Genomic DNA, 13513 nt, shown 5'->3' with positions numbered 1-13513 from the left:
CTGAATATTACTAAACTCCCTCCTTTCCATTAATCATTTATTGACATTTAATTATTGCAACAATTTCTAAAAAAAAAAAAAACTAGATCTGTGTATGTTTAATTAATTCAATTTCTTCTTAAAATGACTTGAAGACCACTTTCCCCTTAGTGTAGATAGACACAGCATGTGTGTCCAAGGTGATAGAACATTAACAGAATATAATACTAAATATTTGCTACCAATATTTAATATTCGGTTGTAATTACTGCATTATTAAATATACTATATTCAATATTATATTGCATATGAGCTTGTATGGTGTTTTAATTACGGCTGTCCACTTTATTATTAATTTCAGATTTAGTCATCTGTTTATGATGTCAGTAGATATATTTACACTATTCCATGTCGGAACAAGCACTTTTACTTTGAAATTTCGGTGAAACAGCATCATGAATGTCTTTATTGTGATTTCATGATGGAATATTTTCACAAGTTTAAGCTCGTATCTAACCTGCTACTGAACAGAAATGGGATAAAACCCCTTTTGACATCTTCATTGTTTCCATTTTACAACCTGCTCACTGCACATCCCTGGAGATTTCCTGACCTGTGTAAATGCAGGCATTGCAGATAAGATAAGATAACTATATAACCATACAGTGAGATCATATAGTCAGTGTGATGGTTTTAGATAAGCCCACACCGCTTGTTAAATCTTTCTGGGAAGAGTCAGCTGAGGCCAACACAGACATGTTCTGTATCTTGTCATGTTTCCTCATGATCAAAGTCCACTTAACAAGAACCTGGGTGGATCTGCCTTCACACTGTCTCCTAGGCTACATAAGTAAATGCACTCATCTATGCAGGAAATTAAATAACACTGCACACGCTGTTTAAAAATAACACTTATATGTTGGGATCAAATGTCAAATGTATTTTAGTCTCAGAGGAGAGACACTTGTTTAGAGCTGGCTGTGCACATGTGTGTCTGTGCATGTCTTTCTGTGTGTGTGTGTGTGTCGGGACAAACTGTGGCTTGATGGTTGTTGTGTGGACAGTTTTGCAGCCCTTGTTATTAGACTTTGTTTTAAAGATGGTTTCCTGGCTCAGGGCTCTGACCTCTCAACTACAGAAAAGTGTGTGCGTGCTTGTGTTTTTCACCTCTTTCACACATTGTTAGGCATAAACACTGACGTTGTCAGGACCACTAGTGCTCATAGAGACCAAAACCTGGTCCTAATGAGGCAGAACCTTATTTCTGAGCGGTTAGGGCTAAGATTTTAATGTGGTTATAGGATTAGGCATTAACTGGTTGTGGTTAAGCATCACCCGTGTGTGTTCTTATATTTACGAGGACCAACAAGTTATAAATCATATGGAGTGAGGACATTTTTGCAAAGCAAGGAGATTTTGGCTGGTCCTCACATTCTGGCCTTTTTGAAGGTTTAGACTTGGTTTTAGGGTTAGAATTGGGTTTAGGTCAAGGTTGGGGTAAAGGTCAGGGTTAAGCATTTAGTTGTGAAGGTTATATGTATAGTGTCTTGCTATAATTGTGAGGAAGCTCAATGATAAGACTTTACTACTGTACTATCATTTTATTTGAAATGGATGTCATTTTGGGAAAAGTGGTTTGTAGTCATTATGGTGTTTGGCCACAAGAGGGTAGTATCTGCAAACAGATTTGTCATAGTGTATGGTAAAGAATGGAGGCCATATACAGTATGCACGGGTTGTTTACGTGTTTTTTTTATGATTTTGCAGCACATATCACACTTTGTCATATATTTGTTATCAGGATGGTATTTAACCTCAAACATTAAATTTAAGTGCTTTTAATAGGATCATCCATGTAGATGGTGCTCTATATAGTTTAATAGTATATGTATCTTATACTATTATATGTATTTAATAGTATAAGATTCCATGCAGGGACATGGAAACACCACCTGAATGGAAGGACAATCACAGCCACAGGCAATAAGTTTTATGAGAGTTTTATGAAGACAGAGAGTGTTTATAGAATATAATTTTTACTCATCAACAGCCATTGTGGATAAATCAAATTTCAAATTATCATATTCTGTCTCATTATTCCTTTTGACTTCAATCAAGTTTACATTTGTGTGTTTCTTTCACTTCAGGTGCTCTGCTGGTGCCACTCTCAGCTGATACTATAAGGCGAAAGGCAGGGTGAACCCTGAACAGGTCCCAATAGAGTCTCTATATCCCTCATTCACACTTACAGTCAGTTTAGAGTGTCTAATTAACCTCTGCATGTAACCACTAGTCCGCCATGTGGCCCTTCATTCTATTTAATTTCATTTTTGATGATCCACTCAATGTTTTTTCTCAGACATGTAACAGGATTGCGGTGCCTAAATATATCTGAGCAGGAGATGGAAATGACGGGGGAAAGTTCCCAAACATTCCTCAAGTATTCATATGACCTTATTGGGAATTCTCCCATCAGCCCTTGTTCCAAAGTGGATATGTTCCATGGGAAGAAGCAGGTCACATATTTATTTATTTATTTATTTATCTTATCCTTGACTTTTAGAAAACCTTTTCATCATCTCTCAGCAGCTTCACATCTGTCCTCGCGTCTGTTCGTCCATCACTCACATTCTTTGCTTAAAAACAGAACAGACTAATGGAGCTTGCTTGGGAACCACTGAACTAAAACTGTCTAAAAACAACAGGAAGCTAGTATGTTGCCACACTGCCAGAGGAGGACGTCAAGGCACACTCATATGAAAAAAAGGTATTAGTCTAAATTAGTAATAATATGACTACTTTAACATGCATATAAAATACAAATGTGTTTGTGACTTTAAAAAGGTCTATATCAACTGTCTGCTGCACAGAAATATCTATAAATAATTTAAAATATCAACAAACCCCCAAAGGGTTAGGGTTAGGGTTAGTTTTAAATTTCTCTTTAATATCATGGCAAATATCATGCGAATAGTAAATTTGTCACAGTTAATAAAAAACAATCAAACATGTAAAGACAGTTGCTCAATATGTTTCAGCATTAGATTAGAACACATCTTCCATAGTTTTATCCTCAGGGCATTTATAAACACACATTCCCATCATTCAATAGAATAATAAATATAAAAGTACAATATAGGGGAAAATATGAAATCATCAGTAATGACAGTAATCAACTTATAATATGTAGAAAAGTGGAATTTGTCATATGGTTGCCAAGGTACATTACAATACATGAAAATCTGAAAAGAAAACACATCTATGTTTCAGTCTGTAGTGATTGTAGTGATGATGAGAAATGAACATAATACAGTAAATTAGACTCACTGTTAGTCATCCAGTTTACCGCATATGAAAAAACAATCTCTTAAACACAATGAAAAGAACATCATTTCCATATGCACTGTAGTTAAAACTCAAATAAGCAACACAGACAAAAGACAAAACTCTCTAACATACAGTCAATGAGGAAAAAAGTTTAAAAAAAACAACAACAACAAAAAATAACGATCATTGCTTTGATACGACGGTCTTATTCAGTCAGTCAGTGCATTGGGCTCAGACCACACGTGATACATGTCTGATTTGGTGATCAAAACCATGTCGTCACCTCTACTGATACAAACAGCCAGTAAACACTCATGTGCATCTTGTCAACTATGGCACAGCAGTGATTAGTAAATCAAGGAAAAGATATCTCCGTTTTCAGACATCAAAAAAAGACCAATAACAACTCTGTTCTTCTCACCCTGTCCCTCCAGGACTGGTCCTTCTATATATCACTGCAAATGTCACTGCATATTATTATCATAATAACAAACAGTGTCATGTGCTGGTTGTGGCGTACGTGTGCAACAGTTGGCCTTCTTGTAGTGTTGACCTTCAGGCACCAAAAGTCTGTGCAAGTTGGTGGGAACAATTGTGATGTGTGGTTTGTCCTCATAGTCTCTCAATCGTCCCATCTGAGGACGGGTTCACTCTTTTCAGTGGCTCAGTGGAGACAAAACAGGAAAACAAGGACAAGCAGACTAAACTGGTTCATGGTAAACAGGCACAAACAGGTCTGTCCACTCTCTTGGTAGAAAAGCTGTGTGTAAAAGGGTCATATTCATGTAGTTTTTGTTTATTTGTCTGGGGTTTTTTTGTATGCAGATATTGTTGAATTTGACTTTTCCAGTTTTCTTTCTAAACTGAGAGGTCGTCCGCTCTCGTTCGGCTGCTTGCTCCACTGGATCTGCTGAATCTCCTCTTGTCCTTCTGACAGAGTCCTCCATTGGAACAAAGCAGCAGCCCCTCTGGTCCCCTGTTGTGGCTGTGAGGGCAGCTGATGCCCCTGCTCCCGGGGCCGTAGCAGTTAGTGTCAGCCCTCAGGTATCCTCCATCCTGGATCGGATTTGTACTCGCATTCTGCCACCCGGGCGAGTAGCAGCTCATCTGGAGGAGGTTTACCTCCTCTACTGCCGCGGCGATTTTGTTCTTCTCAGTGGCCATGTTCTCTGAGTTCTGTTGGTGAGCCAGACGGTGGGCTGGGAACGGCAGGGGCAGGAAGTGTGACGAGCCAATCATACACTGGGAGAAGTCTGGAAGTGGGGTCGTCGGTGGTGGAGGAGACAGAGAGAGCTGTCGGCCCAGAGAGGCTTTAGCAGGAGTGGTGGCTCTCCTCGTCAGAAGCATCTTCCTGCAGCAAAGGGTTTGAGCTATTAATTGTAAAGTGTAATTAAAGTAAAAGTTCAGCGTGAGTTGACATGCTACCAGGTCTCACCAATATGCCTGCTTAATTCATGTCGCTGTTGAATACATTTTTATTCAACAGCAAATGACCAGCTTGTTATTATGTTGCTTTCCTTTCCCATTTTAAATTCAATTTAAAGTAAGGATTGTTATTATTTAAATTAATTTTAATTTTGAAGGTGATTCCTTTGTAGAAATTGTTTGTTTGTCCATGGTTTATGCTTCATTCTGTTGTTGTACATCAAGTGTTTAATGTTTTAAATTTCACACTGAGACCACTTCTTTTTTCAAATGTCTGGCTTGAATGTACAGAAGAGTATTGGGGCCACAAATGAAAGAAGGAACAAAACATCTGACTTTAATCTCAGAAATCTGAGGAAAAGTCAGAATACTTTAATCTGTTAATTTGCTGTTTTCTTTTTTCTTTCATTTCATTTTTTTGGCACTAATATTCCTCCATATAAATGAGCTGTTCCTCTCTATCTTTAAGTTTTTCCTGCAGATCCCTCACGTGATTGTCATCTTCATTGATTTGGGACTGTAGAGGAACAGGAGAAACTGCAGGATGATTGATGATTTGAAAATGTATTGATATGTTGTTTCATTGGTGACATGTTATGCCGAATTGGCTCCACTGCCACAGGAGGTCAGAGGAAATCAGTCATTAAACCGCAGGCTTTTATGATAAGATGTTTTGTAATACATTGTCAATTCCAAGTCAAATAAGTTAATACGGAATTACTGATGTTATTAACATCTTAATTTTTCTAGTCTTTCTTCCCACAAGCACGCAGATATTTGTCTTTCAACTTTTTTTTTTACTGTTGGCCAACATCTCATGATAATCCAGTACGAGCCCAGAATTTCCTATTTCAGCAAAGAAACTTACTCCGTTCCCACGTTACTAATCAGTTTTATTTGGCGAGTCAGATATTTTAGCCTATTAAAGGGATACTCCAGCAAACATGAATTGTTCTTTTGTAATATCAAGTACCCAAGAGTGACAGATTAGTATGAAAAAGAAAAGAAAAGACAATATACTAACAGTACCTTTTTATCACACCCTCCCTAACCCTGTTGTTATTATGTTCAGATCTTTCAAAGCTCATCCTCGTGCTGATAAAATCATGACATTATCTGACTTAGCAAAGCTTTGATCGTAGCCACAAACATTTCGTAGTACTTGTCATGTTGAGTAAATCGATTGTATGTGTAAAATTAGCGTAGTTCCCCTTCCTCTATAACAGCATGGGCAGAACATGCATTGTGCAGTCGATTTGGCTTGAGATACTGTAGATTTGGTGCTTGTGGACGACTGGAAGCAGTGCTGGTTCTTTCACATTGTGATCCACGTATAGATCACATGATCCTGGCTTGTGAGTGTAGGAACCAAAGCAAACTTGGTGGAAGAGATGTGAGTGTCGTGTGGGGCCTTTTATTTGTTTATTTATCTCAGCCCTTTTTTGTCATTTCCCATTAAATCTGCCTTACTTTGTGGGTATATTTGGATTAAAGGTATGAATGCACAGCAGTCTTACCTGCAGCAGTGTCTCCATGCCAGGTGATGCAGCTCGAGCACACTGAGGACAAGAGACACCGCGGACACGGCCAGCATGAACACTATGAAGACATTCTTCTCTGTCGGTCTGGAGACGTAACAGTTGACTGGGTGTGGACAAGGCCAGGCCTGAGAAAGAGCAAGAGAGAGACAGAGAGTGAGATAATATGACTGCAGGCGTAAATAGCTTTTATAGCACTGGGCATTGAGCATGAGCATTAATGTCTGACCCAGTAGATTCATTCAAAAATCAGATCTTTTGCCTCACCTCGGCATGAGCGATAGTACTTTTTAGGGACACTGTGTAGTATTTATGGGTTTATATAACCCAAAATCCACTTTTTTATACATATTATGTGCTCCTGCATTGTCTAGTCGCTGTATAATATTTTTTGTTTCATTTTCGTAGTGTTTCAAAAAGTCATGTAAAATAACATGGTCGCGGGCCGCGGTTGCATAGCCACTGTTAGCAGCGAGACTCCATGTTTCTACCGGAGCCTGTAAGGACAAACGCGAGAGAACAAATCAAGCGTCGCTTTACTTGTAGCGGAAGTCCCGCCTCCACTCTCTCCGCTTCGTCTGCTACTCCCTCGCCTCACGAACCTCATCTGCTGACACGGAGAAAGACGACGAGGACGACATTTGACCGGCTGCAGACACCGTATCGCTCAGGGAAGGGAGGGGGTGAGCAGAGGAGCAGTTCTTTGTTGTAAATTTCAGCCTCTCCTCTAGATGGCACTATAAACTACTTACTTCACCTTTAAGTGAGCTGAGGGATACTATGAGTGATGTCACCAGACTGCTGGCCACTGATTGGTCAGAGCATAGGTGGAGAATGGGCTTTTGAAGGTGCCATGTTTTCTCGTCTTGTGGTGCCCTACACTCACTGTCGACCTTCCTCTTCATATCTTTAGACAGTGACATTTTAATTTCTCTTTGCACACAATGCAAACCTCCAATACACAATATATTTAAAAAATAGAAGGTAGAACAAGGATGCAGCATTTCAAGTTCTGAAAGTAAATGTCCGTAAAATAACAATTACCATATATTTTGCTCATTCTCAAAATTTAAAGGACGCACATTTATTATTAATAGTTACAGAAGTTGAATGTTGAAAGCATTTGTTGACCTCCCCCAGGAGGTATATGTTTTTGTCTGTCTGTCTGTCTGTGACCAACATTTGGATGAATTTTCAAGAAATGTTCGCAATGGGACCAGGAACAACTGAGTAAATTTTGGGCGTGATCCGTACACGCTGCGCACCGGCAGGATGTATTTTGTAGGCACTGAGCTGCCTTGGCAGGGGTCTGCGCTCTCAGAGTGCTTTTCTAGTTTTTATATATTTTATCCTCTGCATTTTACACACATTTATGTCTTTAAGGAGTGTGTCAAAAGTTGAGTGATTCAGCTCACAAATGTGGGTTCATCTTTCTTAATGAAGCAGTTTTAAGACACGATTTGTGTGTATGTGTACAATATTGGATAGGTTTAGCTTAAAAGATAAAACGTTTAGTTTAGCAGAATAAAATAGGTTTTAGATTGATATTCAATTGAAACAATGATTTGGATTTCTGGTTTTACCTTGCACACATAAAGAGGGTGGAGGAAGATTCCATACAGGAAGTACTGGAGACACAGAAACACCACCTGCATGGAGGAACAATGTAAAATACACATTAACACTTTTTTCACAGCTTTTTTTGATCAATTAAATGATCACATGCTGTATAATATATTTACATCATGTATCAGACATACCACAGATAGTGTTTTATGATCTTCTCTCTCTTTTAAAGAGCCACTACTGTAGTCAGGTCAGTGTACTCGTTTGCCAGAAAGGGAACATTGTAATTTAAAAAGATTTTATCACATTATTATGGCACTAATTAGAAACAAATTAGACAATAATATATTAGAAAAAGTTAGCACTGCCTGATTGGCTTATATACAATACATCATCCCACTGATGCCATTTGGGAGCAGAGTAATTTCTCAACAATTACAAACCGCTGAAAACATTTTAGCCTCTATATTCTCCACTTTCTTTAACAGCTTTTGATTTCTTGCAGACAACAACAGGTTGCTGCTAACACAAACATGTAAAAAAAAAGACCAATTACAAATAACTTGTGTCCTGATATACAAGACACACGTCTGAGCTCATGAAAAGTTATTTTTAAAAATTGTAAATACTGTAATATATTCTACTATAAAATAAAATATCTACCCTTATTTCCGTATTAGCTATTTATGATTTCATAATTAAAATACAGATGTTACCTTTAACGATAAATGACATTTGATGTATTTCTTTGGCTTTTTAAAGTTTGCATGTGTGGTCAAATTCTACTGTTGCACAAATGACCAGGCTTAAAATGAAAGTGAGTAGTTATAGGTTTAAATGTTGTACAGTTTGACTAAATATGTCAATATCAGTATCTGCAACAGGCTTCACGGTTGGAAAAGACATCACAGATGACATATCATGAAATGTCGATGTATTGTCCAGCGCTAATGAGTGAGATCCAATTGCATTACTGCCTCCTTCTTGTTCCTGATTCCTCAAGTCCTTGACCTCAACATAATTTAGGAATCATTAATTGCTTGTGACAAATGTGTCTTTGAGAGGAGAAGGTAGCAAACAATGTCTTGTTTCAGGGCAGTCTTTGTGGTCTCTGCAGTGGGTCATGTAGGCTGCGTGCTCTGAAGGATTTGGCCCATAGATTTGGACACAGCTAACAATGAAATAAAAGTGGCATAAAGACTAGACAGGGATAGTTGGAGCCAATACGAGCATTTACCTCCATGATGCTTCGAATCAGAATACTCAGCACGTAGGTCTGTAGCAGAGCTCCCCTCAGACGAACCCGACCAGCTGATGAACCTTCTCTTTTGTCCTTCTCATCATCCTTCTCTCCATGACCACCCCTTTTCACTCCTCCTCCCCCTTCACCCCCTCCTGGGTCATCTTCTCCCTCGCCTCCGTCTCCATCCTCCTCCTCTCTGTTCCGCCTCTTCTCCTCTCTGCGAACAGTGTGCATGGCGTGGCCCATGTAGATCAGACTGGGAGTGGACACAAACACAATCTGGAGCACCTGGAAGGAGAGGAGACACCGGGATGTTTGGGAATCACACAGTGTTTGCATGACGTGGGCTATATATACATCAAAATGTATTTAAAAATAAAATACTAAATGTATCAAAAATAAAATACTAAAAACACTTCCTGACTTTTACTATACAAAAAGGGAAAACAAATTTGAGGCGTGCCATGTGGACATAGTCTACTGTAAATATTATATACTATACAGTCAATAGCACAACTTTATTGGGGGACATTTCTAACAAAAAGTAGCTTAAATATCCCATAATACGAGCCAGAACTACTACAAGTAGTGGAGTATGATGTTGCCAATCTGCCGTGTTGCTGTTGCAGCACACAGTGAATGAATCGTGTGGTGTGATTCCTTCCACCGGCTCGACTCACCTCAGCACGGCACGGCACGGCACGGTTATTTTGTGTTACCATTAGCGATAGTACCTAGTACTTTTTTTAGTACATGCTCTGCAGCATTCCAAGCTATCTGAGCCGACCCTGTATGTTAGTTATTCTCCAACACTTACCAGGGAAATGTCTAAAATCTCAATATTTAACCAGAGTCTGGTGTATTTAGCGACAGCACTGCTGATTGCGAGCGGCATCACAAACCCTGCCGCTGTATTTCAGTCCAGTGACTGAGTCAGAGTCTGTCCTCTGGTCATGGAGGAAATACGGAACTAATCTTTTTAATTAACTGATTCTAATGATTCAGTTACACTGAAAACAAGTGCTTTACCAGTCACTAGTCACTCGTTTGTGTGTGTACCATGCAAAACGAAGTCCAGCAGTGATGACTCCGCCCACATTGAGTAGGTACTATTTAGTAGTGGAAAACCAACCTAAATGTGCTGTGCTGTGCCGAGGTGAGTCGAGGCCAACTGGGACCATAGGTGGAAAAGGAGCATTTGAAACATGAATTTTTGGTCGAACACAAACAGAAAGTGACGCGCTAACATGATGCATCACAAGTGCAGCTCCTTAAGAGGTTGTTGGAATCAAAGTGCACAAATGTAGTTTCCCGAAGTTTCATCATACTCTTTGAAGTGATCCTGCTATTTGCACGTTATAAAGTGCAAATATTTCAATTAGGGATCATAGACTCACCTGAAGAGAACAGGATGGCAAGTTTTCCTACTTTTAAATCTCTCTTGAAAGTTCAATTTTTAGGATTATTTTTGGTAAATCTTCTTCTTCTTGCATAAAACTGCATTACATTGCATGAAATATCGTCACATCACAACAAAAGTGTTTGCCGAATAAAGAATAGTAAATTGGGGAGGATGTTGTGTAATTTTGTTCACTGAAGCTCACTCTGTAGTCTGCACCTCGGTGTGTGTGCTGTCATGATGTTACAACAATCAGTACAGTCTTTTAAGTCAGTTGATGTTACATCACCACAGAAGAACGATTATTATATTTTCAATTTTTTCCCACAGTTGTTGATTTACTCCCGTAAAACATCACTATCCCCCCGCACCTAACATCAGGTTTCATTACTATTTTATAAGCTGTATCTTATATTACCCAGTATCGTATATGTGCTATAGGGAATGCTCGGTCATAACAGACGTTCTCGCAGCCTGGCTGTTCAGTGTCGCAGTTAAAATCTTCCTGCTCGTCTCCCCAGGTTGACTCAGCAGCCGTCCCAAGCACAAGGATGCGGAAGATAAACAGGATGGTCAGCCACACCTGTGGAGCATAAAACTAAATCAAACAGTCACATCAAACAATATCAGGTGGAAATCATTTGAATGATCAGCTCTTATTAGTGTGCTTAATAAAAAAAAAATAAAAAAAGAATCTGTTTATCAGTAAGTTAATCATCTTTTATATCTGGGGGAAAATGTTGTTTAAGTGAGTTCTTGTATGGATGGCTTTGTAAGGACCAGAAAATGTATTAAGCATGAGAACATTTTGGGAAAGTGAGGACATTTTGGCTGGATTAAGGATTAAGACTCGGTTTTAGGGTCAGAATTAGGTTTAGGTTAGGGTTAGGGTAAGCTTTAGACATTTAGATGTGACGGTTAAGGTTAGGGTAAGGGCTCGCATTATGTCGATGAGTGTCCTCCCTAATGCTGTGCAAATGTGTGTGTGATAGATACCTTGCCCACAGAGGTAGAATGCTCCTGTACTTCCTCCAGGAAGTTCCCCAGAAGACTCCAGTCTGCCATGACTGATAAAAGCTCAGCACAGGTTTTTCAACTGGCCCTGACGATTGTCTCTCGTCCGTCACTCTGAAGGTACAAGACTTACCTGAGAAACACACAGAGAACACACATAGTTTTCAGGTCCGGTTGTAAAGAAGCAGATAATATTCAGGGAACAAAGTTTGTTTACATCAGTCCACACTCTGAGGAGGAGATTACATGTCCATAGTTATCCAACAGTTGGGAAAAAAAACTGCATGAAAATGTTGGAATTAACTTAATTAATTTTTAGACTTAACTGAGGTGGAAAACTATTTTAATCTTGTATTTTCAAGGGTGCTTAGAAATATGTGTGTGTGTGTGTGTGTGTGGTAAGCAGCATTGTTTACAGTAGATGTCTACGTTTTCCTTCCCCAGAGACAGACAGATGACGAGTGTGGGAACTGAGAGGGAAGCTAAACTAAGACATGGGCACAGACATTTGTATTAATGGGGTCAGGGCAGTGGTGGAGGGAGAGCATCACAGGATTGAGATAAGACGCACGCACACACACTTTTAAATAAGCCTACACCCAGCAGTGTTCACAAACGAACGATGTGAATCCTTGCTCAGAAAATGTTCAATATTGTTAACTTTATTATTATTATTATTATGTATTACATTGAGTTAAATGATTGTAAACCAGGAAATAGTGAACAAGTTCAACTTGTTGACAATCCATGGACTTGATAATATCTGCAAACAACTTTTTTTTTTAAACTGCACTTTAAAAGTAGCACACAGCTCTGTTGTGGAGATGCACAGCTGTCCCAGGTGCTAAAACTAAAAGGCCTGCAACATTTAATACTGTCAGGACAGCAACACTGACATGAGAACAGTTTAATCAAAGTGAGGTGGATAACCCTCTGCTCTGTATTCACTGTGTTTCTGGCAGAGTTGTTCAGGATGATCGAGGAGACCATTGTCACAAAAGACGATAGATTTTTCTTCTAAACAATACTAAACTGGCTTTTAATCTCATTGGCTGAATTGTAGATTAGATTATTGGTGCCAGTGATGGCTTCATGTCTAGTCAATGTCTAATCATCAATCACTATTCACAAGTGTCCCCCATTTTTTTTTAATTAAATGCCCTTCATTTGCCTCTCACTTCCTGTGAAAGAGACTGAACAAACTCTGTCTCTGTGTGTGTACTTGTATTTATATCTTTGCGAAGTCACACAAACTTGTTTTTATGTCTTAGCGAGGACACATTATTGACATTTAGCATTTCCTAATGCTAAATGTCATTAGCATTAGGAAATGTCCCCAGAAAGATAGGTTGTTATGTCTTTGGTTTGTGTGTCTGTACTTGTATTTGTTACCTCTTTAGGACTGGTGTGTGTATACATATTTCTCAAGTGCTGCCAACATCATGAATAACAATATTACTTCCTTGTATAGACTTTCGCCTGACCTTTGTTTTGTGTGTGTGTGTCTGTGTGCACGCCCATTACATCCAGAAGTCAGTATTGTCCTGTATCCTGTCTTGATAACACACACACACACACACACACACACACACACACACACACACACACACACACTCTTTTTTGCTGTTCTTGTAAAATAATTAACGATGATCCGCTGACCTGAGGATGTCAATCTGATGAACCCTTTAACCCTTTAGAAATAAATCCTATCCAGCTTTATAAGAGTTTGCAATTCAACATTAAAAGTTCAACTTGAAATGACTTGACTCAAAATGAGCTAAACTGATTTAGAACAGTGTTATGGATGTCTATAGGAAACTAGTTTGAAATATGTGGTACCTGAAGAGAGAAAACACTTTTAGTGAACACACAAACAGCCCATGGTCAATGGAAAGGGAATTTGACCTGTAACCAGAGGGTTGGTGTGCCCCCGAGGTGCTCCGAATTTCCATAAGGGGATAAATAAAGTTTAAAATGTTTCACAGCCTGATGGAAACTGAAAACCAAAATGCTTTTAAAGAT

At 39.0% G+C, this 13513-nt stretch overlaps 1 protein-coding gene across 1 annotated transcript; it reads right to left on the bottom strand.

Moving 5' to 3' along the window:
- Nucleotides 1-2970: 2970 nt before the first annotated feature.
- LOC310934022 (gap junction alpha-5 protein-like) lies at nucleotides 2971-11542 on the bottom strand (the record flags this gene model as incomplete). Its single annotated transcript, XM_083897635.1, has 6 exons — nucleotides 2971-4657; nucleotides 6249-6397; nucleotides 7853-7918; nucleotides 9073-9366; nucleotides 10896-11060; nucleotides 11474-11542. The coding sequence occupies 6 exons, from the start codon at nucleotides 11540-11542 to the stop codon at nucleotides 4165-4167; spliced, it is 1236 nt and encodes a 411-aa protein (XP_083753761.1). The 3' UTR covers nucleotides 2971-4164.
- Nucleotides 11543-13513: the final 1971 nt, after the last annotated feature.

Source organism: Microchirus variegatus, assembly GCF_963457635.1.
Source record: "Microchirus variegatus genome assembly, chromosome: 11".
NCBI lineage: Eukaryota > Metazoa > Chordata > Actinopteri > Pleuronectiformes > Soleidae > Microchirus > Microchirus variegatus.
This window is presented reverse-complemented; position numbering and strand designations above follow the sequence as displayed.